The sequence below is a fragment of the Acanthamoeba castellanii genome (assembly GCF_000313135.1).
Source record: "Acanthamoeba castellanii str. Neff unplaced genomic scaffold scf7180000084599, whole genome shotgun sequence".
NCBI lineage: Eukaryota > Discosea > Longamoebia > Acanthamoebidae > Acanthamoeba > Acanthamoeba castellanii.
Genome location: NW_004457442.1, coordinates 1891957 through 1918620, shown reverse-complemented (window position 1 = coordinate 1918620; position 26664 = coordinate 1891957). Strand labels below are relative to the sequence as shown.

The 26664-nt window shown below is 59.8% G+C and overlaps 6 protein-coding genes across 6 annotated transcripts; 2 read left to right on the top strand and 4 right to left on the bottom strand.

The window, feature by feature from the left end:
* Window positions 1-317: 317 nt before the first annotated feature.
* On the bottom strand, window positions 318-4593 carry ACA1_065820 (BRCA1 domain containing protein; the record flags this gene model as incomplete). The annotated part of the gene is made up of 13 exons (XM_004339727.1): window positions 318-416; window positions 503-1194; window positions 1274-1406; window positions 1496-1568; window positions 1643-1767; window positions 1857-2012; window positions 2118-2614; window positions 2713-3359; window positions 3450-3523; window positions 3621-3737; window positions 3872-3979; window positions 4091-4192; window positions 4318-4593. The coding sequence occupies 13 exons, from the start codon at window positions 4591-4593 to the stop codon at window positions 318-320; spliced, it is 3099 nt and encodes a 1032-aa protein (XP_004339775.1).
* Window positions 4594-4898: 305 nt separating this feature from the next.
* ACA1_065810 (serpin (serine proteinase inhibitor) superfamily protein) lies at window positions 4899-6281 on the top strand (the record flags this gene model as incomplete). The annotated part of the gene is made up of 4 exons (XM_004339726.1): window positions 4899-5165; window positions 5227-5441; window positions 5507-5971; window positions 6050-6281. The coding sequence occupies 4 exons, from the start codon at window positions 4899-4901 to the stop codon at window positions 6279-6281; spliced, it is 1179 nt and encodes a 392-aa protein (XP_004339774.1).
* Window positions 6282-7168: 887 nt separating this feature from the next.
* Window positions 7169-13478, bottom strand: ACA1_065800 (serine/threonine kinase; the record flags this gene model as incomplete). Its single annotated transcript, XM_004339725.1, has 20 exons — window positions 7169-7388; window positions 7633-7957; window positions 8024-8329; window positions 8400-8568; window positions 8669-8982; window positions 9057-9165; window positions 9240-9552; window positions 9652-9865; window positions 9943-10108; window positions 10183-10339; window positions 10434-10792; window positions 10879-10979; window positions 11065-11545; window positions 11662-11819; window positions 11900-12158; window positions 12239-12472; window positions 12562-12674; window positions 12743-12930; window positions 13029-13314; window positions 13355-13478. 20 exons carry the CDS (start codon window positions 13476-13478, stop codon window positions 7169-7171), a joined length of 4596 nt encoding a protein of 1531 aa, XP_004339773.1.
* Window positions 13479-13569: 91 nt separating this feature from the next.
* Window positions 13570-14252, bottom strand: ACA1_065790 (phosphate ABC transporter, periplasmic phosphatebinding protein; the record flags this gene model as incomplete). The annotated part of the gene is made up of 3 exons (XM_004339724.1): window positions 13570-13878; window positions 13952-14077; window positions 14205-14252. 3 exons carry the CDS (start codon window positions 14250-14252, stop codon window positions 13570-13572), a joined length of 483 nt encoding a protein of 160 aa, XP_004339772.1.
* Window positions 14253-15269: 1017 nt separating this feature from the next.
* ACA1_065780 (SRFtype transcription factor (DNA-binding and dimerization domain) domain containing protein) lies at window positions 15270-16142 on the bottom strand (the record flags this gene model as incomplete). The annotated part of the gene is made up of 2 exons (XM_004339723.1): window positions 15270-15767; window positions 15885-16142. The coding sequence occupies 2 exons, from the start codon at window positions 16140-16142 to the stop codon at window positions 15270-15272; spliced, it is 756 nt and encodes a 251-aa protein (XP_004339771.1).
* An 820-nt stretch (window positions 16143-16962) lies between these two features.
* On the top strand, window positions 16963-26415 carry ACA1_065770 (phosphatidylinositol 3kinase; the record flags this gene model as incomplete). The annotated part of the gene is made up of 37 exons (XM_004339722.1): window positions 16963-17259; window positions 17413-17484; window positions 17561-17623; window positions 17732-17924; window positions 17964-18264; window positions 18336-18433; window positions 18528-18673; window positions 18750-18801; window positions 18848-19017; window positions 19112-19291; window positions 19393-19487; window positions 19596-19657; window positions 19831-19904; window positions 19990-20080; window positions 20143-21168; window positions 21338-21449; window positions 21539-21620; window positions 21709-21790; window positions 21891-21970; window positions 22061-22168; window positions 22251-22645; window positions 22759-22876; window positions 22971-23110; window positions 23225-23408; window positions 23568-23769; window positions 23841-23968; window positions 24151-24286; window positions 24387-24596; window positions 24681-24858; window positions 24926-24980; window positions 25079-25204; window positions 25294-25359; window positions 25452-25578; window positions 25656-25743; window positions 25817-25944; window positions 26029-26150; window positions 26254-26415. 37 exons carry the CDS (start codon window positions 16963-16965, stop codon window positions 26413-26415), a joined length of 5949 nt encoding a protein of 1982 aa, XP_004339770.1.
* Between the last annotated feature and the right edge of the window lie 249 nt (window positions 26416-26664).

Below are 26664 nucleotides of genomic sequence, written 5' to 3'. Positions count from 1 at the left end.
GGTGGAACTCCCAGCCTTCGAACGCGCGCTTGCCCGTTCTGCCATTGCGAGGAATTGCAATGTGACTGACTGTCAGTCCTCAGGAGGAGGGACGAGGGCGGCGTATAAGAGGAGGACGGCGAGCCGTACTCGAGCAGGTTCAGCCGGTGGCGACGCATGCAGGCAGCCCAGATCCGCTTCTCCTGCTCGTCGTCCCACTCTTCGTCGTACCACTCGTGCTCTTCCTCGCGCAGGAATCGGCCCTTCTTATCCGACTTCATCCTATCGATCCACATCGGCGCCGATAGTGAGGTGTACGTCGTGGCGATATCGCCCACTCAATCGAAGAGAATTGGGGCGTACAGGTAGGAGGGCTGAAGGACCCAGCTTCCAGAGGCGCACGCGCACAACATCTTCTCCGTGCGACGGAGCGTGCCCTGCACCCAGCCGGCTGTCAGCTCAACACGAACGTAGGTCGCATTGCGTGCGTGTGACACAAAGAAGAGGGGAGGAGAGGGCGTACCAGGACGAGATGCGTGGTGACACCGGGCTCCCACAATTCGCTGTAGGTGCCGCCGAGCTTGGTGACGATCCGCTTGAGCTGGGCGGTGACTGGCTTGGAGAGGCAGGAGAAGGCGAAGTGGTAGCGGCCCTTGGCGTCCTGCGAGGCCATCATCCGCCGCACCCGCCGCTGCACGGTATCGAGGCTGTCCTCATCGCCATCGTCCATCGCAGTTCCGCCGCCGCTCGCCGTCAGGCTGCGTCGCTTGCTGGCTCGCGCACGGAGGTCGTCAATGTCGTCGTCGTCGTCCAGGTCGTCCAGCGCGCCGCCGTCGTGCTTGCGCTTGCGCGTGTCGTGCTTGTTGGACCTGCGTCGCAGCTCGGCTGAGAACTTGAGCCCGCAGGCGTTGCACAGCGACCGCTCGCCGTCGGCCCCCTTGCGCCAGCACGGCGTCTTTGTGGCCCCGCACTGGATGCAGCGCTTCGTGGTGGACACGGTGCGCGACGCTGCTTTCTTGCTACCGCTGCCGCGGCTCTTTTCCTCGTACTCGTCCTTGTCATCGCCCTTACGGTCGTCGTGCTCCTCATCTTCTTCGAGCTCTTCCTCGCCGGCTCCCTCCCGCCGTTCCTTGATGCTACCGCTCTTCCCTCCCTTCTTCTCCTTCTCGTCCTCGTTCTTGCTCTTTTTCTTGTCCTTGTCCATGTTCTTCCCTTCTGTTCGCACAAGGGTTAGACCACAGGGTGTCTGGATGGTGTGTCGTGTGTGTCGTGTGTGTCGTGTTGTGCCAAGTACCTGCGCTGGTGGCGGACTCAGGCTTGGAGGCCGCCTCTTTGCCGCCTTCTTCGAGGCCCTCCAGCGAGACTACGTAGCCCTCGGCTGCTGGGTCGATGCGGCGCCATTTACGCGCGCAATCGTAGAGCCACTCCTATTGAGCGCCACCAGCAACAGTCGCCTTTAGCCCACCGCGCACGGCGCATTTCTCGATTTAGGCGCATGCGGCGTGTGGCGGTGTACCTTGGTGACGATCGGTACGCCCCACTCCTTGGCCATGACCACCTTTTCACTCTTGGCCGCGCCCGCGTCAGCTCTGATGCGTTTGATACGAGTGGTGGTGAGCGCCATGCGCTCATCTAACGGGTGGGGGGGTATCACGTTACATACGTCGCAATGACGAGGATGACGTTGGGCTCGTTCGGCATGCTGCGGTTGTACTTGGCACCCATCTTCGAGATCAGCGCCACGATCTCTTCCCGCTCCCACCCTCGCGTGTTCGATTGCGAAATGATCTGTCACATCATTCGGTGAGCCATGGCCGAACGATGGACAATCGCAGCTCAAATGAAGAGGGAGAGGAGGAGAGGGGGATGACTGGTACCAGCTCGTCCATGCCTGGTACGGGGTTGTGCGGCAACGGTTGGAACAGCGGCGAGATCGCCGGCGGGAACAGGCGGACGTGGACATCGCACCACTGAATCCACTCGATCGACACCTCCTGCACGTCGGCGAGCCCATGGAGCGCCATCTTCTTCCTCTGCAGTGTACGGTTGAGCATGAGTTGAGATAAACGACATACGACACTCATCTCTCTCTCTGATTTGTGGTGTGTGATCGATCATCGATGCATGTGCGGACATACCAGAGCGTCGATGGCGGGCTTGGACTGCAGGTAGAGGACGTGGGTGATGTTGGTCGCGGCGGCCTTGCTCCACTGCACACCTTCGATCTTGCACGCGTCGGCTAGGCCGCGGTGGGTGGTGCCGCCCATCTCACGCACGGCCTCCATGGCGTCGCGGTAGCGCGACGTCGGGAGATCGACGAGCAAGACGCACATGCCCTTCATCAGCTGATCCTTCGGCACCTTCGGCCCGACGTCCTCCTTCACTGCCACGGTCGCCGCCTTGCTCGGCGTGGTCACTGTCTTCTTCTTCAGCGCCTCTTTCTCCTGCTTGCCGGACTCCACCTTCGTGTCGGCTGACGTCGACGCCTTTTCGTCGTCTTTGGAGGACTGTCGCTTCTTGGCGTGCTTCTTGAGCTCCTTCTTCATCTCCTGGATCACCTCGTTGAGTAGACGCTTCGCCCTCGGATGGCCCATCTTGAATTTGAGACGGATCTCCCTCGCACTTACGCGGTGCGCTGCGTTGGAGGAAAGAATTGAGAAGATGTCGAACCACACACACACACACACACACACACACGACACACACACGACAAACAAGCGCACGCGCCGATACCGTTCTTGCGGATATAGGTCTTGATTTCCTCTTCCATGTCCTCGGGCCGAGTGGGGACCTTGCCCTCGGTGGTAGTGGTGGTGGCCCCTTCTTGCCATTCTTCGGCCTCGGCCTCCAGATCCTCCTCCTCGGCCTCTCCATCCCCTTTGCCCTCCTCTTCTTCTTCGCCTTTGTCTTCGCCTTCGCCGTCGCTTTTCTTCTCGACAGTGGTCTTCCGCACCTTCGCCTGCTTCTTATCTTCCTCGTCACCTTCGTCGTCTTCGTCACGAGCGCGTTTGTTGCGCGGCAGGTGGTCCAGCATGAGGCTGAACTCGTCCTTGCTTTCGTTGGCGTTCTCCTCCGAGCCTTCGTCCTCCCGGTCTTCCCGCGGCTTCGTCCACTTCGCCGAGTGGCTGACCTCGGACTGGCTCATCATCTCCATGCCATCTTGATCGCCCTTCGCCTCCGCTTCCGCCGCCTCCCCCTCGTTGTCATCTCGCTCCATTTTGTCGGCAGCTGGCTTCCTTTCTCCGCCCCTCTTGTTGCCTTCGGCCTCCTTTTTAGCTTGCTCTTGGCGCGAGACGGTGGCGGTAGCGGCCGCTGGCAAGTTCTTGATCGCCTGTTCAGCTGGCACCAGGTGTTCTGTCTCCTTCTCTCTCCTTCGAAACCTGGGTTCAGAGGCGTGAGCGTAGGGGTGTAAATTGGTTCTTAGTTTATGTGGGCGCATAAGTGCGGAAAGGGGGTGAGTGCGAACGTACATGAGCGAGTTGTTGTACCACTTGGGCATCACGATCTTGATTCCTCCGTGCTTGCGTGCCCATTCGTACTTGGCCTGTAATGTCAATGTGAATCATTTGACGGAAGCAAGCAAGATGGAGCATCAGGAGGTGCGTTCTGGACGATGTCACGGGGGCGGTGGAGCAACGTACGCCCGCAGCTGGTTTGTTTATGATGAGGTGCGTGCATCTGTTGTTAAGGCGTGCAGAGACGCGACCACCAAAGGCCACCACGCCGGCGAACATCATGTCCCGCTCCTCCGCGGCTATCTACAATCACACCACGGTTGTACACACGCCAAAAAAGGGATAAATAAAGACATAAATAAAGAAATAATAATAACCAGCCGTTTGTGACTGCCGTAGTACGTAGCGAGCCGAGTGGAGGGCGAGGTGAGCCGTACCTGGGAGGAGCAAATGCACAGGCCGGAGAAGAACTTCCTGGGATCGGGCGAGTAGAATTCCTCGTCCTCCCGTTCGCCGAAGGTGACCGAGTTCTCCAACCAAAGGGGCTGAAGGGAATCAACGTGAGACGCGCCGGATGATAAAGACACCACACACACACACAAACACACACACGGCTGAATCACACGAAAGGCAGATCGCGGGCAGAGAGACGGTACCGTGACGAGGAGGATGCCGGCTTCACGGGCGGCGGGCAGGTCGGCAAAGTGGGCCAGATCGGCGGTGATGACGTGGGTCGTCTTGCTGACCTCAAAGTAGTACTGCACTCCTCCGCCGTGCTCACGTACCAACTTACGATACTGTTAAACAGTTTGTGGGGATGGTTGCGAGTGAGGAGCGTAGCGGAAGGGGAAAAGGAAAGGGAAAGGGATGCGGCGCTGCGTACCCGATCCATCTGTTCGATGTCGAGAGCGGGATTGATGAACACTTCGCAGCCCTTGAGTATCCCGCTGACGGTAGCTTGCCCCTTCCCGGCCGGGTGCACAATGGATTTGGAGGAGGGCGATGACTTTGCCTGAGCTTCCTTCGCACTGGCAGCAGCCGTGGCTGAAATCGATGTAGACACGTTCGTTGATGATGGCGAGGGGGAAGATGACGACGCCGCCCCGGTCGCGTCCTTTTTGCCTGCTACCAATTCTCTAGTCGCGCCGGAGGACTCCATCGTTATTAGTTCCACACCCTTTACTCCTTCCAAATCGCTTGGGTGTCAGGAGAAGCCTCGCCCAAATGAGATGGGATCTCGATCTTGCAGGCTTCTAAATTCAAACCTGCCCCGAGAAATGGGAAAGAAAATATGGCCATATTTTTAATCTTTCACAATTTAGGCAGAGCAGAAAATAAAAGGGAAATCATCACCCGAACACGTTTCGGGATCACCGAAGCACATTTTGTGCATTTTTCTTTCCCGGCGGAATAAATAAGCCCGACCGACTACATTTTCAACAACTCCAACTACTCAGCAAAGACATGGACAGGTCCACCTCCACTGCCGCCGGAACCGCGATCAGCGACGCCGGCCTGAAGCTAACGACGAACCTGCTGTCCGAGTTGGTGCCGCACAATTGCCACGTTGACAAGGACGTTCTCATCTCTCCGCTCGGCGTCCAACTGGCCCTGGCTCTCGCGCTGGAGGGCGCCGCCGAGCAGACCGCGGCCCAGCTCCGCCTGGCAGTGGGCTATGGCCCTGACGCGAGCCAGGAGCAAGTCCACGCCGACATGGCCTCCCTCGCCGCGGTACTACGCACCACCAAGACCGACCCGGGTTGGCCTTAGCTCACTTTTGTGATCACTGCAGGCATTGAGGGACGGAGAGGCGCAGCTGGCGGTGGCCAACGCACTGTGGGTTGACTCGAAGCTTCCTATCGACCCGGCCTTCGTCGCACGGGCGGCTGAGCTGGTGGCCAAGGCGCGCAACGTGGACTTCGCCCAGGGCGACGCCGTTCGCTCCCGGATCAACGGATGGGTGGCGGAGAAGACCAACCACAAGATCAACCACCTCCTAGCGGCTGGGTACGAGTTGACTCGTTCTTGACATCAGATTGGTTAGCTCACTACAACCTTGCTGTTGGTTTCAGCTCTGTTACACCCGACACTCGCCTGATCGTGACCAACGCGATTCACTTCAAGGCCGTGTGGCAGCACAAGTTCAAGCACCAGAACACCAACGCCGCGCCGTTCCATACGCTCGGAGGCGGTGGTGATCTGCAGGTGCAGATGATGCGACAGTCATCCAACCTGGCCCACGCCAGCTTCAAGACCCACGCCGCAGTGAGCCTGCCCTACAAGGACTCCCACCTGCGGATGCTCATACTGCTGCCTCACGACAACTCGGTCGAGGCCCTGTTCAACGTTCACGCGTCTCTGGTCGGACTGAGGGGGCAGTACGAGCAGCTTTCCGTGAAGCCGGTGGAGCTGGCCCTGCCCCGGTTTGAGATCAACGCCGAGTTCGAGCTCTCCTCCGTGCTTCAGTCCCTCGGGGTGACGGACCCCTTCGGCATGAGCGCCGATTTCTCGGCCCTCACCACCACCGACGCCGCTGGGTACCGCACACACCGCGCACTCGCCCCGGCGCACAGGCACAAACCACTGACCACGTACTTCTCTCTTCGCCAACGCAGGAAGGAGCTGCGGATAGACCAGGTGATCCACAAGACCTTCATCAAAGTGGACGAAGAGGGCACCGAGGCTGCTGCGGCGACGGCCGTCGTGGTGCGGCGCAAACGAAAGGCAGCGAGATCGGAGGAGCAGTTCGTGGTGGACCGACCGTTCGTGTTCGCCATCTACCACGCCCTGCTCCACTGCCCCGTCTTCGTGGGCCAAGTGGCGCGTCCCAACACTCGGGGCCAATAAACATGCCTGGTCTGCAACGCTGAGGCGAGGCTCGAGCCCACGCTTTGCGCAAGTGTTGAACACACACACGGTTTCAGATCGGTCTGGAAACTGGAGAGGAGTTCATGGTCGTTCATCCTTGGCCTGGCTGGGAGCACAAGAAGGGGCCAGCCAGAGCTGAAAAGTGCCCGCCATCGGTCGGCCGTGGCTGTCTTTCGAGGGCTAAGCGGCAGGTACATGTACAGCAAGATTAGGTCGGCAACACCGCGATTCCTTGCCCTTATCGGCACCTTCATAGCGATCTTTGGTGCTTTTTATCGACTGGGGCCAATCAGATCAGACTTTTAACAACATAAAAGGGGTCTTTAAAAATTAAAAACTCACTGGAGGGCGCCTGCAACCCCACCTTCTCCCTGGCCGTGAGGGCTCGTCGTGCCGTTCTCTGATGTTCCCTCTGCTCCACACATTCTTGATGCCCACCCCCGGACCGCCGGGTCTGGCTTGACAGGTATAAATGGGCAGAACTCCGACCTTCTTCAAACACCCAACAAACCAACAACCTCGACAAGCTCGCACTACCCCAACAACAACACCAACCAACCATGAAGATCCAGTTTGCTCTCGCAGTCTTCCTGCTCAGTCTCGCTCTGATCAACGCCGCTTCGGGCCAGCTCGTCGTGGATGTGAGCGGCTTCATGAGCCCTGCCGGAGGCTCTGGCCCGTCCGGCCAGGCCATCCAGCAGGTGGCAGGCAGCCTCGACATTGTTCGGTTCGAGCACCGCGAAGGCCAACTCATTGCCGTCGCCAACCTCGTCCTCAATGGCCTCGACTTCGGCCTGGTGGACATGGTGGTCGACCTCCAGCAGGCCAACGACTCTTGCCCGATCCTCCACCTCGTGCTCGGCCCTCTAGATCTCAATCTGCTGGGCCTCGTGATCCACCTCGACACCATCGTGCTGGACATCACCGCCATCCCCGGCCCCGGCAACCTGCTGGGCAACCTGCTCTGCGCCATCGCCGGCCTGCTCAACGGCAACCTGCCGCCGGCCCTCATCGACCTGCTCAACCAGATCCTCGAGCTCATCCGCGGCGCTCTCGGTGGCGGCGGCGGCATCGGCGGCATCTAACCTGCCGGAGGCGCCACTGCGGGACACTCTTCTTTCGTTCCCCCCCCCACTCTACCCTATCCCTCCAGCCCGGGTTCCACCCCAACCAAGTAGTATCACCACACACCCACGGCTGAAATAAAGACACCCTTGTGCTTCTCATTCCTCACCTCTGTCGTGTGTGAGTTGTGTGTGTGTTGTGTGTGTGTTGGGTTTGGTTGAATGGAGTTAGTGTACATTGATCGAAAAGAGTAATTAGTAATTACACTGTGCCGATGGCGCCGTTGCTGGCGTCGAAGGCGCGGTCGTCATCGCGGTCGCCCACCATGAGGTCGAGCTGGGCGATAACGTCCTCCATGGACGGTCGCTTGTCGGCCTGGGCGTGCCAGCAGCGCTTCATGAGCTTCTTGAAGGCCGGCGCGCAGTCGGCGGGCACTGCCGGCCGGCGGCCCTCGAGCACGTCGAGCGACACGCCCATGAAGTTGCGCCCGGCGAAGGGCTGCTTGCGCGTGAGAACCTCCCACATCACCACGCCGAACGAGAACACGTCGGCCTTCTCCGAATACTTCTCACCGCGAATCACCTCCGGCGCTGCACGTGGCGCAATGGAAACGTCAGCGCACCGCACGACACGCACGACACGCACGACACACGTACCGGTCCAGCAGGGAGTGCCGCAGCGAGTCATGGTGGCGTTCTCCTCCTTGATGCGGGCGAAGCCGAAGTCGGCGACCTTGACGTTGAGGTTCTCGTCGACGAGCAGGTTGGAGGGCTTGAGGTCGCGGTGGATGATGACGGGCTGGAGCGAGTGGAGGTAGTTGATGCCCAGGGCCGCGCTGCGCAGCATCTTGGCCTTGTGGCGCCAGGTCAGCTTCACGCTGCTGTCGGCCAGCAGGTCGCGCAGGCTTCCCTGCTTCACGAACTCGGTCACGATGCACAGATTGGGTCGCTTCACGCAGGCTCCTGTTTTGTGCGGACACATCAGCAACCGCACATGACACACGACACGACACGACACACACGACACGCGTACCGATGAAGAGGACGATGTTGGGATGGTGCAGCTCGGCGAGGAAGGCCATCTCGGCCCTGAACTCGAGCATGCGTCGCTCCTCCAGCTTCTGCTTGATGAACCGCTTCACCGCCACGTCGACGCCCTTCCACTTGCCGCGCCACACTACGCCATACGAGCCCATGCCCAACTGCGCGTGCGTTGTCGTGTGTTGTGTGTCAGCACGTCTGCCGCCACCGCACACACGCAACACGACACGACACACACGAAAAGGATGAAATTTCGCGTACCTGCTTGCCGAGCGCGATCTCCTTGTAGTCGATGACCCAGCGGCAGAGGTTGGCCGAGGTGAGGTAGTTGTCCTCCTTGAACAGCATGCCCTCACCCACCGCGGTCTGCAGCTCGTTGTCGTCCGTGTCGGCGCTGCCATTGGTCTTGTGGCTCTTGACCGACTGCTCGTCGTCGTCCGCGTCGCCCGGGTGGTCGCCGCTGCGCTTCGACATGGTGCCCGACGACGGGCTCAGCTCGGCGTCGGGACCGCGCGTGACGCCGCCGAAGAAGCGACCCTCCAGCCCAGGCGGCTTGAGCTCGTACAGCTTGGCGCCTGTGATGCCTCAGTCAGCACCACCACACGCGCGCACGCACACGCACCACCGCACACGGTCGGCAGGAACGTACCGCTCGGGGCATCGGGCATTTCAAACTTGCCGAGGCACACGATGCGCGTGGCCTGCTGCATGAGCTCCGAGTCCTTCAGCTTGGCGTGTGCCGTGTGCGACAGGAGGATCTGGGAAAAAACACGTCAGGGCAACGCAGAGGCGAAGAAGTGAGGTGAGAGAGGTGCTGTGGGATGAGGCTGACCTGGCCGCCATGGGTCATGGCCGTGATGCGCGCGGCGGCGTTGACCACAGGTCCGCTGTACTCAACGCGGCGGGTCATTGCGTCGCGCCTGGTGCGGGCTTCGCCCGCGTGCACGCCCATCCGCACCCGCAGGCCCTTGTAGAGCACCGTGTCGTCGCCGTCGTTCCACTCCTCGGCAGCGCCCGGGTGCTCGAGCAGGGTGGCGGGCCACTCGAGGTCCACCAGCGCCTTCTGCGCCTCCATACACCAGTGCACGGCGTCGCTCGTGTGCTGGAAGGCCATGCAGAACGAACCCTCGCCGCTGTTCCTGTCCCTGTGTGGCGCCACACGACACACGACACGCAACACGCACGCGCCGTCATTGTTGTTAGCGGGGGACAGGGGCAAGGGGCGCGGTAGCGGGATGACGGACCTGGCGAAGAGGACCTCGTAGCCACGGTGCTTCTTGAGCAGGGCGCGCAGGGCCTGGTTGTGGAGGAGCGTGGCATCGCGCATGGCCTCGGCGCAGAATTCCCAGAGCGAAGCCGCGCGCGTGATGTCGGAGAACACGATCGTCACCTCGCCCTCGGGCGGCCGCACGCCGGCGGCTCCAGCCGCTGCCGCCGCCGCCGCCGATCCGTCCCTCCCTAAAATTCACGGGTAAGCCAAGCACCACGCATACCACCGCACACGCACACACCACCGCACACGGTGAGATACGCACCAGAAGAGGAGGAGGAGCCGCCATTGCTGATGGACGGCAGAGTCCAGGATTCGAACTTGGAGTTGTTGGTGTGGTCGCCCGTGCCGGATGAGGACGACGTGGTGGTCTTGCCCATGGACGACAGGCCCGTGTCGCCTCCGAGGGTGCTCAGCCTGGTCATCGCCTCCTGTTACGCAATATGAGTTGTGGCAAGTGTATTGCGCGGTGTGTGTTGTGTGTGTTGTGTGGACAAGCGCGTACGAGGAAAGAGGGACGAATGGTGGGGTCCTGATGCCAGCAGGTTTTCATAAGATCCAGGAACTCGGACGGGACGGCCATGGTCCCCTCTTCGTCGGAGTTTTCCGGCAGCTGGGGCCGCGCTCCATCCCGAATCACCGCCACCGCCACCGCCGCCGGACTACACGCACACATAGTTCAGATCAGGAAAACGCGCAAGCGAAACCAGGGACGACGGCGACATGAGAATATAAACACTGCACGCACGCACGCACCTTAGTCCGAAGTAGGGCTGTTGACGCGTGGCCAATTCCCAGAGGATGATGCCGAAGCTGTAGATATCGGCCAACATGTAGTCGACCGGCTCCTCGTTGAGAATCTCGGGCGCCATCCAGTGGACGCTGCCCTGCATCTCCTTGTCGCCTCCGCCGCGCTTCATCTCCTCCTTGAACTTGGTCAGACCAAAGTCGGAGACCTTGACGTTCCACTTGTTGTCGAGCAGCAGATTAAGGGACTTGAGGTCGCGGTGCACGATGCCCGACGAGTGGAGGAAGTGCATGCCCTTGGCGGCCTGGTAGGCCATCTTGTTCCGCAGCACGAAGGGGATGTCCGAGATCAGCTCGTTGTGCAGCAGCTGTGTTAATCGTTAACAGGAGTTAAAAAAAGGGAGCACAGGAGTTAGTGCACGTTGGTGGGAGGTGAGAGAGGATGTGGCCGTACGTCGAAGAGGGACCCGAGCGACATGTACTCCATTACGATGCACATCTTGGGTGGCTTGGTGCACGCAGCCATGAAAAGCACCACATTGGGGTGCCTCAACGCTGTCATGACGCGCACCTAAAAGTGAATGCGCGTGTGAGCAAATCAACAACCTTGCACCACACGGCGCGTTACACATGGATGAACCTACCTCTTCTTTGAAGTTGCGCTCGAGTTCGCGGGTGTTGGCGTCGGCGGTCATCATTTTCACCGCCACTTCGGTTCCCTTCCACACGGCCTTGTTGACGACGCCGAAGCCGCCCGCGCCCAGCTGCTCGCCTAACTCGATCTCGCCCATGTCCACCTCCCAGTCGTCGTCGGTGCGCCGGTTGTGGCGCGCCCACAGCACCAGACCCACCACGAGACACACCAGCAATAGGAGCAGGACTAAGGACACGGGTATGACCGTGCCGAGGATGATGTCGAGCGGCACGCTGCTGGTCGACTCGACGGTCACGTATTGGCAGAGGTCGCCCTCGAAGCCGGTGTTGCATTGGCAGACGCCGGCGACGCACTGACCGCGATCCGAGCACAGGGTGCTGTTGGCGATGCAGTCGTGGAGCGAGCTCGCGGCCACGCCGCCGCACGTCGCGCTGGCGAGGAAGTCCAGCAGTCGCTCTCTCACCGGCTTCGAATGGCCAGCCACACCATTATAGTTTCTATCACCGGTGAGTGTTGTTGTTTGGTGAGCGATGATATACGGCGATACAGTGTGTGTGTGTGTGCGCGCGCGCGCGTGTGGACTGGGACGTACTTGATGGCCAAGTCTTGCGCCTCGGCGCTGGCCTGGGTCCAGTAGAGCCAGTCGAGAAGCGCCTGGGCCTTGGTACAGTCGATCATGGTCGAACGGCGAATCATGAATTGATGATACGTGGCTATGGGCCAGCTGTTTGCGCCTGGGCCTGCATGTGACACGCCGATCATTAGAAAATGCTGAATAATAAACGCACTACCGTGATAGTCCAAGGCTATGTGGACGCACCGAGAATGAAATTGGTTACGTTGGGCTGGCTGCTGAAATCGTCGACGGCCGAGACCAGGGAAGCGTAGTTGGCCGACACGCGATTGCCTGCCGGGTTGATGAGGTCCGCAAATACCGTCGTCCGCAGAAGTCGCATCTGCTCGTTCAGCCAGATGCCCATCGAATAGGTCGCGTTCAAGATTGAGGAGGAGGGATCCGACGTGTTGATGTTGCGGCCCAGATCATTCACGGGGAGATGCACGTTCGCACCGACTCCAACCTGGTTGGCGCGAGTCGAACACGAGAATTAGCCGACGGGATGCTGATGACGTGTGGTCGGGCTTACAGGGGCGCACGTACGATGTTCCTGAACGACTCGCTGGCCTGGCTCAGGGCCTCGGTCATTAGAAGCATCACTGTTGGCGCGCCCGTGGGGGTGACCACCATGATAGGCTGATCGGGAAGGTACTGAGCCAAAGTCGGGTTGAGCTCGCGGATGGCCGAGTGGTTCCAGTTGTCGACAATGCCGAGCATGATGTCGGCCACCACCGACAAGGTGAACAGCAATTTTTCCTTGCCAACCAACTCGGGCACCTGCGCGCAACAACAACATCGATCATCGTGTCAGCCAAAAAGGACTTGAGAGAGGCGGTGGTGGTGGCGGGTGGGAGTGAAGCCCATACGTTGTATGAAGGCCCGGCTGCGTAAGCGATGATGGGCAACGAGACCACGTCTGGCTGCGCCGCCTGCTGAGCCGCGCTGAGCGGAGTGCTGATACCGCCAAAGTCGACGTTATCTGTTGGAGTCGCGGGCAGAGATGAGAGCTGCGTTCCAGAGCGTGGGGGGAGGGGAAGCAAAACGCACAGGCGGCCATGTCGGCGATGGCCACGGGGGTGGCGCCCTGGAAGTAGCGCAGCCGGATGTTGGCGCTGTCGTAGTTGTCCATCCACTTGGTGTACAGGTTGAAATTGAGGCCTTCGCCGATGAGCCACGACAGCTTGAATGCTCGCTCGTTGTTGCAGATGATCTGGCCCAGATTGTCGATCAACTTACTGGAATTGCGCATTGGTGTGTGCCGTGTGTGCCGTGTGTGCCGTGTTAGATCGCGAACACAAGAAGATCAGCGAAGCGACCGAGCGGCGTGACGTACGTCTTGTAGCCGAAGGACAGGGGCGCGTAGCCCAGCTTTTGGGAGTTGTCGATGGCGTATTGGTTGAGCTGCGACCAGGCAAAGAATTCAAGCAACCCCTCGATGTAGGTGCAGTCCGAGGTGGTGAAGTTGGCCCGCGTCACCACGTAGCTGATCATACAGATGGGCCACGACGTCGCAAGGCTGCCGTCGAGCACATCCAGTCCAAGGTACTCGGAGGTGAGCTGGCCGCTGACCTCGTTCATCGCCGATTGCACGGCGGCAACCGTAGCATCCACAGTCGCACCTGTAGGTGATTAGAGCGTATACGAAGGGCATGAGCAAACCGTGCAATAGCACCACAATGTGGGTGGGTGAGTGGGTGGGTGGGTGTGACGTGCCGGCCTTGTTTTTCATTTGGGCGTAGGGCACGCCACTGCTGGCGGCCATGATCTTGGTCGAATACGTCATGCTGTAGGGCGTGTTCTGTTCTCCGCGTGAGGGCATGCGCCGGTCAGACTTGTCCCCCCCCCTCAATCATCGCACACGTGCACAGAGGGGCTCACACCTTGACATAGTCGGTCTGGGTCTTGCCGGGCCGGCCCGAGTTGTTGGCGTGGCCGGCGATGCCGGCAATGCCGGCCCAACCGAGGCTGCCCGTCGCGTTCCACGCCGCGGCAAAGTCAGCGTCGAAGAGGGACAGCGCACGCGTGAAGGTCTGGGTGATGCCGGACGACGTGTCGCTGGCGTAGGTCAGCAGTATGCGCTCCTGCGGCAGCGTGAGGCTTGGGTTGAGGGTCTGGATGGCCGTGTCGTTCCACCACACCACACTGCCCGACCAGATGGCCCCCAGCGTCGCTCCGTCCAGCACCTGAAGGCGGTTGTCAGCACCGACCGGCGTACAGGGCACCAAGAGACTCTAAGGGAGGGGGGGGGCAAGGTACGAGAGTGGAGGCGAGGGAGGGCAGATTGTAGGCGGCAACGATGGGTTGTCCGGTAAAGGGCAGCAACGCCAAGTTCTCCGCCGTGAGCGCCTCCTTCGTTGAAGATGCATCGACTACCGCGTAGTCCTGTCGACGAGCCAGTTAGAATTCAAAAGAATAAAATGGTCTTTTCCTTTTTTTCTTGAGATTTTGAAGACTGCCTGGACAGGTGCGCACAACCAGAGACGGAAACAGGGGGGGTGAGGCCACGTACGAGGGTTCCGAGGGAGGTGAAGGCCTGGAGCGATTCTTGACTGCCCATGTTCTGGAAGCTGATGGTGAACTCACCTGTAACGAACTATTTAAAAAAAAATGAAGCACGAGGTCAGATCACGAGACTGCGCTGGCGGCAAAGGCTTGGCGGAGGGGCGTGGCCGAACCCGGTAGTAGCTGGTCAAGTAAGTCATGAGGCCTTCGGGGAAGATGCCGCCGCCTCCGGCCACCACAGTCGTAGCGCCAACAACTGCACGATAGATGGAACGTTACATGAAGTCGATGATGAAGCCTTACGCAAACTGTGCTGCCGGATACAGCCAAGGCGAGGAGGTACGGTACTTTGTTGAGCTCGGCTCGGCGCACAGAGCCCCAAGGTCAGCAACAGCACGAGGCATATCACGGTGGTGTTTCCGATCATTCTACTGAGGTAGGTAGAGCAGGATCACAAATCTGCCGGATGGTGGGGACCTGAGGTGTGGAGTTCGATCGGTGTGTGGGGCGGTTGAAGAAGAATAACAAAAAGAACGAAGGCCGCGGCCAGGTCAGGTTGTCAGCACGGTCACACAGACTGCGCGACGAGATGGGGATTGATTGCTGCAAAAATGGCCAGGTACCGATTGTAGTCTCCAGACTGCTGAGGACCAGACCGGACGGAGCAACTGTGCTCCCTTGGTCTGAACTGTTTCTGGGCAGCGGCAGTCTTGTGTCATGGTCGGTCATCCAGTAGACTACGCGTGTAGACCGACCTCCCCGAACAACGCGACAAAGAACGAAGCAACAAAAAGGCCGCGGTTGATTGAAAAAGAACGAAAGCGATGGCCAAGTCGTTCCGCTTCCTGTGACACAACCGTCAATCTTCGCCAGACCTCGCAGAACTAGGAAACCATAAGGGGCTCGGTTGCAGGAAGTACAATAGCAAAAAGGGGAAGGGGCGGAGAGGTCGAACAGGTGTGTTGTTTGTACACGCAATAAATAAGGCAAAAAAAGGCGGTTGTCGGCGCGACCCGTACATCGATGGCGTAAGAAGTGCGAGTGTGCTGTGTGACGGAGTGGTCTTGGTCTATTACTTGCCGCCCATGTTGTGCGGGTGGCCGAGACCCATCGGCGGGAGACCCTGGGCGTAGAGATCGTGCGGGTAGGCCCCGGCGGGCGGGTAATGAGAGGGCATGCCGTAGTGCCCGGGGTGCATCCCGGGGTGTGCGCCATACATCGCAGCGTAGTCGGCCGGTGGGTGGTGGGACGGCGGCCCTTGCGCGTGGTTCGAGGGTGGTGGCGGCTGCGCCTGCTGCACCGGCGAGCTGGGTGGCGACTCGCCCGCCGCCTTGCCGCCGCCGCCGCCGCCCTGGGCGCCGCCCGAGGAGGAACCAGACGTGTTGGCGATGAAGTCCGACGGAGGGTAGTTGTTGTCGGGCGCGTTGAGGCACGACTGGATGAGCTCCTTGCCCTCGCGCAGCGTGACCACCGGCTGCAGCTTGGGCGTGGCGAAAGTGTAGACGTGGCCCGTCTCGCTGGCGATCAGCACGAGCGCCTGCGTGCCCGTCAACGTGGTCAACTCATACGCCTGTGAGGGAAATAGGCGTCAGTTTGGGATTTAGGTGTCAAGTAATGTCATGATGATTAGGCTGAATGTGCGGAAATGAATGATGGCAATGATGGAAACAAAAAGAAAGAGGCGCACCTTCTTCATGAGTCCGCGCTTGCGCCTGCTGAATGTAACTTGTCGCCTGCTCTTGTTCTCGATGAATTTGATGTCGATCCTTCGCCTGCCCGATCCGCCCGTCTTCTTTTTGACGATCTTGCTCTTGGGCTTGTCGCCTCCTGCCGTCTCGTCCTCATCATCGTCCTCGCTGTCGCCTTCGAGCTGCTCGGCCGTCATGTTGCTGAACTGGGGACCACCACTCTGTGCTCGCAGCTTTTCCTTGTCGGCATTCGACATGTTGTTCTTCGGTGCTTGATGATCCTCTTGATCTTTGCTTCGCCTTCGCTAATTAATGCGATCTCTTCGTTCGATCTTTCTGCCTCTTGCCGAACTGCTTATCCTATTGATGTTCATCGTGGTAATGGAAAACGAAGGAATGGAAGTCAATTAGCCCATTCCATCGACTTGAGATGCATCCATTCAATCATCTAACTGACTTCGAACGGCAGCAGCACAGCACAAACCAACGTACAGCGCCCCAAAAGAAACGACTCGTCATGATCCAAAAGCAAGGAGGCCTTACCCTATTTTGCGCAAGGTGGTGCTCTTCTTCGGCTCTGCTTCCCTTTCTTCAACCCACGGCTCGCTTTTTAGGTCACACCCGAAGCTGGACAAGGCAAAGTCTCGGTGCTCCGCTGGCGTTCGTAAGGGAATCTCTTCTTTTCTCTGCCTTCGCACGCAGCACCCCAAACCGCAGCCCTTTACCATTTGTCAATTTTCTGCGGACGTTGTCGCCATTAATTAATACCCCAAGAATCCATTTCCGCGAGCCGCCAAGTTTCAGCGGGCTTTCCGCTGCAGCCTTCTTAAAGTTTGATCAAATCTAAGAAGGTGGATGACGTGGACAGAAATGGTGCGGACACAATTAATTTTCAGTTTAGTGCCCGCGTTTGGACGAGAAGGGACGAGAAGGAAGCTGCAGATTTACCTTGGGGCGAAGCTTAACAACATTTTGATATATTAGTTCGAAGGTGAGAAGGGAGGCTTCGTGAACCCTGCCTCGTGGCTGATGCTTCGCAGCAAAGATTAAATCAATCTCTCGAGAGGCGGCCAAGCTATGAATTTTCTGCGCGGAAATCGATCGGACACGTCCCAGTTCTGCAAGCTCAGGGTCATCCTCCTGCTCCCCAAGTCCCACGACGAAGATGGGGAGAGCGCTCCTCATCACGGGGGGCTGCCGGCCTGGCCCCCCTCATCTTCGCCCTCGCCCCCGTCGTCTGCCTCGCCTTCCCCGCCCTCGCCCTCCTCCTCCACGGGCCTGCTACAGCGCCACGACTTCGGCGCCGCGGGGCTCAACAGCAAGGGCACCTACGACTGCGAGTTCCCTCCCAAACTCAGCGTCGAGCAAATCAAGGTCTCTCCCCGCCCGCCGCTTTCGTTCTTTCTCGTGTTTCGCTCTTCACTCTCTTCGAAGCTGCTCTGCTGGCGCCTTTAGGTTGACGGCTTCGTTCTTCTCTTCTTCTGCTCCCTCTCTTCAATTGCGTGTGTCCGTGGCAACGACGAGCAGGCCAACCTCTTCAGCACGATCCCAGCGCTGTTTCCGCTCTCGCGAAACGATTTCTATCTGGCCCTGGCCAAGGTACCGCAACGCACCCATGCCCGCAACCGCCCTAACGTCTTCTTGCTCTCCACCATCGTCGTGTCGCACCCTCCAGGAAATGGTGCTCTACGAAGAGGAGAAGCGGCTGGTGGCGTCTCACGAGGTGGTTGCTGAGAAGGTGGCGACGAGCCCTCCTTTCCCCACTCCCCCATCTTAGCTGCGCCTGCAGGCACTCACACTTCATGGCTCGTGGTTGGTGGTCGTGTGCGGTGTGTTGTGACGGCAGTTCTTCAACAAGGAACGGATAACGGTGTTCCTTCTGCCGAAGGACGAGTGTCCCCCGCCTCCGCAAACGGACAACAGCGCCCTCCCCGAGGAGAAGGAGATGGAGCGACTCGCCAAGGAAATCGAGCGCGACGAATCCGTGTGGTCCACCCGAGAGATCATCGTGCGCGCTCCTTCCAATTTGCCGTGTGTGCGTGCGTGCGTGCGTGCGTGCGTGCGTGCGTTGCCCGCAGCGACTCACGGCATTTCGGTGGATGTCTGGGAACAGGGGGAGAGTGGTCTCAGCCCAGCCACTCCCTCGCCGACGACCGGCAGCCGAAGCATCTTCCAGCGCAAGAAGCCGCTGGCGATGAGCGTGGACGAGCAACGGAGCGCCGGCACTGCGGCGGCCATGGCCGCCAGCAAGGCCCTGCGCGGCGAGATCGCCGAGAAGCCCGAGAAGGTGCGGCGCGGCAGCGTCTTCTCCCGCCGCAGACGCAACAAGGAGCTCAACGACCAGAAGAACTCCGAGCGGCTTGCCGGAGAATACGCCGGGTACCCTGCCCCCCCTCTCCCGAGTGGTGCCGAGTGAAGGGCTGATTTGTATTTTTTGAACGTCTTCGTAGTCGGTTCATGAGCAGTTCGCGTTCCTACGATGACCTGAGCCGACCGCGCGAGTACTCCCTCGACAGCGGCGACACCGGCTCGCGAGAGGCCTCTCTCGGTACCTGTCACTGTCCTCCTCAGGCTTGTTTCTTGGCGTCGACTCGACACTCACCACCCGATCATCATGGTCACTCTCCCCATGGCACGCAAAGATGCGGACGATTTGGCGTACGGGAAGCAGGGGGCGGACGTGTTCATGTCGGGCTACCTCGTCAAGCAGGGCGGCAACCGCAAGAACTGGAAGAAGCGATTCTGCGTCCTCACCGCCGATTCCATCCGCTACTACGGCAAGAAGAAGGTACCCTCACCTCGTCACGGCAGCCGCCAGCCATTTTGCGATATAATTTATTATATTAATTTGATTTATTTGGCAGGATCCCACTCCGATCGCTGCAATTCCATTGGACGAAATCATGGCCATCGCTCGTGAGAGTCGGACATCGCGCGCCCACTGCTTTGCCTTGCACACAAGGCGCGTTCTCTCTTATCCGCCTCTTCTGGACCCTCGCCAGAAAGACTCATTCATGCCTCACAACACAAACCAGACGGCGCACCTACTACATGTGCGCGCCCAATGAAGAGGATCTGCTGGCCTGGATGCACGCCACCAAACTGCAGCTCATCGAGCGCAGGAAAGTCATGGTACCGTGTGTTTGTGCGGGACACTGTGCATAGTTCAAATGCCGCGAAACAAACTCTCAGCCAGTCGACACTACTAACGCTCGTACGAACCCAGCAAGAGGAAGAGGAGACTGGAGCGGGCATCGAGGGCTGGCTCACGGTCTGGGTCGTCGTCTCGCCCGGCAATGAGGCCAACCTCGGCCGCGGGTTCTCCCTGCGGGGCCGATGGAAACGGTACTGGTGCTTCATCTCCAATTCCGACCACTGCCTCTACTACGTCAAGGACCCTTCCACCGTAACCCCCCCCCATCGCACTTACACAGGCTTCCAGCATTTTTATTCATTTATTGAATGTTTATTTATTTGCTTTATTGGAATTGTTGTCCTGGTGTGCAGAAGGACAAGCGCGAGGGCAACTTCCCGCTGCAGGGGGTGACGGTCGAGTTCTCGCAACAGAGACGGTTCTGTTTCTCCCTCAAATCACAGCAAAAGTACGCCCGCCCAGCATGCACTCTCTCCCTCTATCGGCCACTTTGAGGCGGACACGGCTAACTGGCGAGGCTCTCCCCCCCCCCGCATTGCCTGTGCCATATTGTTAGGGTGCTCCTGCTCTCGGCCGACAGTGAGCGCGAGATGGAGGAGTGGATGAACGCGATCTCTCGTCGGCGCCTCATCCGACCAAGCAACACTGAGACTCAGGCACGCACACGCACGCACACGCACACCACCGCCACAAGGCCTCTAACTCGACATATACAACTATTCAATTGAACAATCCGTAATAGAAAAGCGCCGCTGCGATGCCGTTGCCGCTTCCATTCGTGCCGGTGGCAGAGCAACCGGTCGATTGGGAAGGCCGCAAGACCGTCCAGCTGCAGGTCCTCATGCCCCAAGGCATCGTTCAAAAGGTACTGCCATCCGTTCTTGCGCCCCAACGTGCGTGCTTGCCAGGCGTGTCATGTGCTCACCCTCCGCTCCGCTCCGCTCGCTCAGTTGGATCGGCTCACGTTGGTGCAGACGGCGAACGTTTTGGACGTGCTCTCCCGCATCCCACCCGAAGAACCCGAAGTGCTCTTCTTCCGCAGTACGTACCCTGCCCCTCTGTCTCACCCACTACGAAGGTCCTCACGCTTTGTGTCGACACAGAAATGATGCTCATCACCCAGAGAGAAGCGCGTCAGTTCGACTCACTGATGATCAACCATTTCCTCCCCGCGCGCCTCGTGCCGGCCGCGCTCGCTGCCTCCGCCTCCGATTCCGCCTCTTCTCCCTCACCCTTCTCCATTCCTTCACCGTCTTCCTCCTCTTCTTCTTCGTCGTCATCTTCGTCGTCTTCGTTCTTGCCGGCGACGCCCTCCTCGCCGCGCGGCGTGGCCGTGGGCGGCGGCTTCTCCTTTGCCGCGCCCGCAAGTACCGGCTCAGTCGCCGTGCCGTCGCCCGCCACCGGCGGGACTGCGCATTCGGACCTCATGTCGTCCGGTTTCCTCACCCGCACCAACTCGCTGCCCAACCTGCAGTACAGCAGCCACCACCGCAGCGGCGGCGGCGGCTTAGGCGGTCAGCCCTCGGGGTCGGACCTCATCGCCACGGCGGCCACGGGGCTGCCGTCTTCGTCGTCGTCAAGTCTGTCGACAGCCCATACCGCGGTTGCGATGTCGACATCACTGTCGTCGGTGCGGACCATCAGCGGTGGCGGCCGCAAGCTCAACCTGTACTTCCACTTCTTTGATGTCGACAGCCGCCAGCCAGCCGCACCGACGCCCAGCGAGCGCGGGGGCGGGTCTAGCGGAGGCGCCTCGGGAGACGATGACGCTGCGGCCGGCAGCGAGTCGACAGAACTGACGACACCGCCCGTGCGGCGGAACGGCGACGTCAGCGCAGGCTTCGGCTACCGCCGGTTCAACACCGAGATGCTGGTCTCGCGCCAGAACACGCCTCTGCCACCTCCGCCCGTGGCCTCTCGCAACGGTCGCGCGTTCCTGCGGACTGCCACGGGCGGATCCGCCTCGGACTCAGACGCCGCCGCCGCCTCCCCCGACGGCGCAGACAGCAGCAGCAGCGGCAGCACCCAGCCTGCTCAGAAGAAGCCCGCGACGAGCCTCGTCGAGAGCCTCAAATTCGAGCGACCCGGGCGTCGCAGTCTCGAAGTCATGGGTGAGGAAGTAATCGGAGGTTCGCATTCGTTGGTCGTGCGGTCGTGCGGTCGTGCGGTCATTGTTGCTAAAGGGAAGAAATGTGATGATGCGCGTAGGTACAGAGAATGGGGAGCTGCGGCCATCTCTGCTGCACGACCAGCCATCGCCGCGCCTTCCCAACAGCGAATCGGCACCGACAGCCACAGACCAGCCGGCGTCGCCCCGAGCGACCAACCCGTCGGCGTCGTCGTCAGTGCCAGCCATCCGGCGCCGACCCAGCGATGCCGCGGCGCGAGGCAGCAACAACATGCTCTCCGCGTACTGTCCCGCACACCTCCCACGCGCACAAGGCCGCAATTCTGACGTACATTGTGGTGTTCTTCGCTGTTTGCTCGGACTGTGTGCAGGAGCCATCGCAACTTCTCGCCACACACGAAGCTGTCGCTTGCAATCAATCCCGATGCCACCATCGCCACCGCAATCGCAGAGGTTAGGCCCGCAGCTCACCATCTCCGTTTTCCTTTTCTTTTTCCTTTTCTTCATTCTGCATTGTAACACGTGCGTGCTGCTGGACCAGGTGATGAGCAAGTACCAGCGCATCTACAAGAAAAAACAGCCGTCCGAGCTTGAGCCGGAGTCGCTGGACGAGACCAAGCGTGGTACGTTTGCGCTTGTTTTGCCACGCATGATAATTTATTTGCTTATTTATCGCACTTGTCGCGTGTGTCGCGCATTTATGGCGTGCGGCCGTGGCGACAGCTGAGCTGGGCAAATTCATCCTGCAAGTGAAAGGGCGACGCGAATACGTCTTCGACTCGAACGACACCACGATCGCGCAGGTGCGGACCTTTGTCGCACCTCTCTCTCTCTCTCTCTCTTCGCCCAATCACTCAGCTCACTACTGACCATAATTCCAATTCACTGTGCAGCTGGCGTACGTGGCCAACTGTCTGGCGCACTGGGACAAGATCGAGTTCGTCATTCGCGAGAGGTCCGCCCTCAGCGGCCACATCGATGACAAGATCAAGTACTACAAGGTATACCGTCAATGCGCGCATTCGTCTATGCGCGTTAAGAAACTGACGCGCCATACGACACACGACACACGACACACGACAGGAGCGGGTGAAGCAAACGACTCCTCGCAGTCGCAAGGGCGAGGACTCGCCGCAGGGAACGCGCAGCCGCCGAGTGGCCGGCCGCTGGAACCCGGCAACGGCAACGGCGACCGCAGGGGCAGGCACAGTCGCTGCCGCACCGGCCACGTCCCCGCCCGACTCGGACGCGGCCGTGGAGGTGGACACAAGCGACTCTGCGCAGGACGTCGGTGAGAGGGAACGACAGGAGAGCAACGACGACGACGAGCCCTCGGTGGAGATCGTCGAGCATCAGTGCTACGATGTCGACGGCCTTGACGACGTGCCGCTGGTGCTCAAGATCCTGGGCGTCGAACAGCAGCAGGCCGAAATCTTCGACGTCAACCCCAACATGTCGGTCTCTGTCGAGTGCGGACTGTACGGAACACCCCAGCCATTTCCACCCTACGCATTATTGTTGTATTTTATCATTTATTTTTATCGTTTATATGTTTAATGTTATTACTCACCACGACTCGCTGCATGATTAGATATTATGGCCCCATGCAGCTGGGCATCTACCGAACGGAGCGCATGCGCAAGGTGAACGCCTGGTCCGATCGCCCGCAGGTCTTCCACACCCACCTTCCCCTGTCGCACATCCCCAAGGTACGCACACACCATCACGGAGCGCGGTTGCGTCATCTCGTTCGATCTCACGTGTTCCATTCATGTGCTGTGATGATGTGATGCGGCGATGAAGGAAACGAGAGCGTGCTTCCGCTTGATCGCCTACCAAGGCAAGGACGAGTGGGCCATCGGTTGGGGCAATGTGGCGCTGTTCGACCATGCCGGCAGGTTCCTCACCGGCGGCTTCGAGGTCCACATGTGGGAAGGCGACCGGTACGAACACCTGCCGCACACGCGCTACCGCACACGCACCACCGCACACATGCACGCGGCGTGGTACCTTGTCGTTGTGATGACTCTGATGTGTGATGTATGCTCGTGGCACAGGCCTTCGCTGATGGCGCCGTGTGTGCCCAACTTCGGATCGGGAGTGGAGAGCGTGATGCGGATCCGGGCCTCGTCCATCTCCCCGCCCTCGCTCGTGCCCATCGCCTACACGCGGCCCTACACCGCCCTCGCCGTCTCCCCGGCCGCCTCCGTCGTCCCCACGTCGCCGGCGCTGACCGACCCGGTGGCCTCCGTGTTGCCGCCATCGTTACCTTCTCTCCCTTCGACGACAACTGGTACGTGCGTGTGCGCACGACACACACGACACACGCTTACGAAGATTCTGTCGACATTAGGGTCTCGGCCCGACACGTTCCCGCGCCGACTGCTGTCGCCGTCGCAGGCGTGTCCGTCGTCGGAGGCCTTCTCCGACGGCTTTGCCACGCCGTGCGCCGGCTCCTCCCCGGCGGACCCGCGGTCCCGCTTCCGGGCCGACACCGTCGCAGCGCCCGTCGATGGCCTCGCGCCCTTCCGCACGTCGTCGTTCGACGAGGAGGATTTCATCGACCACGAGATGCAAATCCTCAAACAGATCATCAACCAAGGTGCGTCTTGTCGTGTTGTGTCGTATCGTGTCGTGTCAGTCCGTGTGACTGATCCGGTTGGGTTCCGACAGATATCTTCTACGAGCTCAGCACGGAGGAGAAGCAGATGATGTGGAAGCACCGGGACGCCTGCATCCGCGAGCACCCGCGGTCGCTGGCCAAGCTCCTGCTCTCCATCGACTGGCTCGACCGCTCCGCCGTGGCTCAGCTCTACGAGTACGCCGCCGCCACATAAACCGCACACTACACGTGCACGCCATTTCCTCACTCATTTGTTTGATTTTTGGTTGGTTCGGCACACAAAGCCTGCTCGACGATTGGACGGAGCTGGGTCCCATGGACGCGCTCGAGCTGCTCGACGCCCGCTTCCCCGACGAGCAGGTGCGCGCCTTCGCCTGCCGGTGCCTCCAGAACCTGTCCGACGAAGAGCTGGCCGTCTACGTGCCGCAGCTCGTCCAGGCCCTCAAATACGACACCTACCACCACTCGGCCCTCTCTCAGTTCCTCCTCTCCCGAGGTATATAACTCCCCTCGTCGTCACCGCGTGGTGTGCGGTCGTGTGCGTGTGCGTGTGCGGTTGTGGAGATTGACACCTTACGTTTTGGTGGTGGGTGAAGGGCTGCGTTCTCGATTGATTGTGGGCCAGCGCCTGTTCTGGGAGGTGAAGGTGGCGAGCCAGATCGAGCGCAACGTCAAGCCCAAGTGGGATCCCAACGTGGCCTCGTCGCCCGCCAGCAGCGGAGCCTCCGATGAGCGCGAGGTGCGGGGCAGCGGCGGCGAAGCCATGGCCCTGCGCTACGGACTCCTCGCCGAGGCCTACCTTCACGGTACGCGGTCCACAGCACGTGTGTGTCGCGTGTGTCGTATCGTGTGTGCGGTGGCTCACCGTTCGATGGATTCCCGTACCGTAGGTATTGGAGCGCAGCACAGGGAGGAGATCATGAAGCAGGTGTTCGTGATGGAGGAGCTGCTGGCCCTGTCGCACGCGCTCAAGAAGATCCCCAAGAACAAGCGCGACGCCTTCCTCAAGTACAAGCTCGCCCAGTTCCCCTTCCCCAAGGACGGCATCACCCTGCCCCTCGAGCCTCGGTACATTCCCTTTCCCCCCCCAGCATTCCTCACTACATTCCTCACATTACTCCCATTCCTCGTCCAGAATGCAGGTGAAGGGCTTCGTTGTGGACAAGTGCAAGGCGCTCGATTCCTTCACCGTACGCCTTACCCCGTAGTGGTCATCAGTCGTGTGATGAGTTGTTGTTGACACGTTTTTGGTGGTGTGGCGGTGGTGCAACGGTCGGTCGACGTGCAGGTTCCGTTGCGGCTGGTGTTCGACAACAAGGAGGACGTGGGCGATCCGATCACGGTCATCTACAAGGCCGGCGACGACCTGCGCCAGGACGCCCTCACCCTCCAACTCATCCGCGTCATGGACACCGTACGCCCTCTCCGCCCTGCCCCATGGAGGCCTCTCGTATATATTGGGTGGGTGCCAAGCAGCTCACACACCGCTCTGTTGGCCTGCAGCTGTGGAAGGACGAAGGGTTGGACCTGCGGCTCACCACCTATGGTGTCATGGCCACCGGCGAGAAGGTAACGGCTTGGTCCATTTTCCTTTCCTATCTGTGATTTCTCACTTTTTGCGACCGCACACGCACCACCGCACGCACGCACACCAACACCAGGAGGGCATCATCGAAGCTGTCCTCAATTCGACCACCGTCGCCGAGATCGCCAAGGAGGCCGGAGGGGCCACGGCGGTGTTCAACCCGCAGACCATCTCCAATTGGCTCAAGCAACAGAACCCCGACGGTACGTCAGCGAGACGGTTGACCGGCTGCGTGCACTCAAATTCCTCACATGTTCTGTGCGTGTGGCGACCTCTGCAGACACCAAGTACGCCATGGCCGTAGAGAATTTCATCTACTCGTGCGCCGGCTACTGCGTCGCATGCTACATTCTCGGCATCGGCGATCGGTACACACTCGATTCTTGAGCCACCTGCTCGATCAGATTGCTCACTCATCTGGCCTCCTACCCCAATCGACAGGCACAACGACAACATCATGGTGACCAAGACGGGCCACATGTTCCACATCGACTTTGCACACTTTCTAGGAAACGTGCTCAGGTTTGGACCGATCGTGCGGGACAAGGCGCCCTTCGTGTTGACTCCCGGTACAGTGCGCTGTATTTTATATTTATTTTATTTTATTTTATTTAAAGGTAGAGCTGACGCTTTTCTCTTTTGGAATGGAACAGAGATGGTGTACATTATGGGCGGCCGAGAGAGCCAACAGTTCCAACGCTTCATTCGGCTGTGCTGCCGCGCCTACAATGTGGTCCGCAGCCATGCCAACGTCTTCACCAACCTCTTCGCCATGGTGCGTCTCCACCGCACGGCCCAGGCACACACGCACACGTGCTAACACGACACGCAATTGTGTGAACACAAACAAACAGATGATATCGTGCGGCATCCCGCAGCTGTCGTCAAAGAACGACATGAACTATCTGATGAAGGCGCTGGCACCGGAGATGACCGAAGAGGAGGCCGCCAAGACCTTCACGGGTCTCATCTACAAGAGCCTCGACACCAAGACCACCCAACTCAATTTTGCCGTACACATCCTGGCCCACCGCGACTAGTCAACCACCTCCATCGTCTCTTCGTCGCCACCATCGTCAACAAGTGTATCACCTACAAACGAACTCCATTTTTTTCGCTACGTTCTGGCACTCTATGTGCGCGGTCTGGGAACTGAGATCGCACGCGCACACACGCGCGCTCAGGCCGGGAGAGTGCTTCGTTTCGGCCGGGCTTCGCTGGGCTTTCGACCAGTATCGCGTTGGAGTGGTTCGTTACTTTGTTCCTTCTTGACGCCGTGGAGGTGAAGA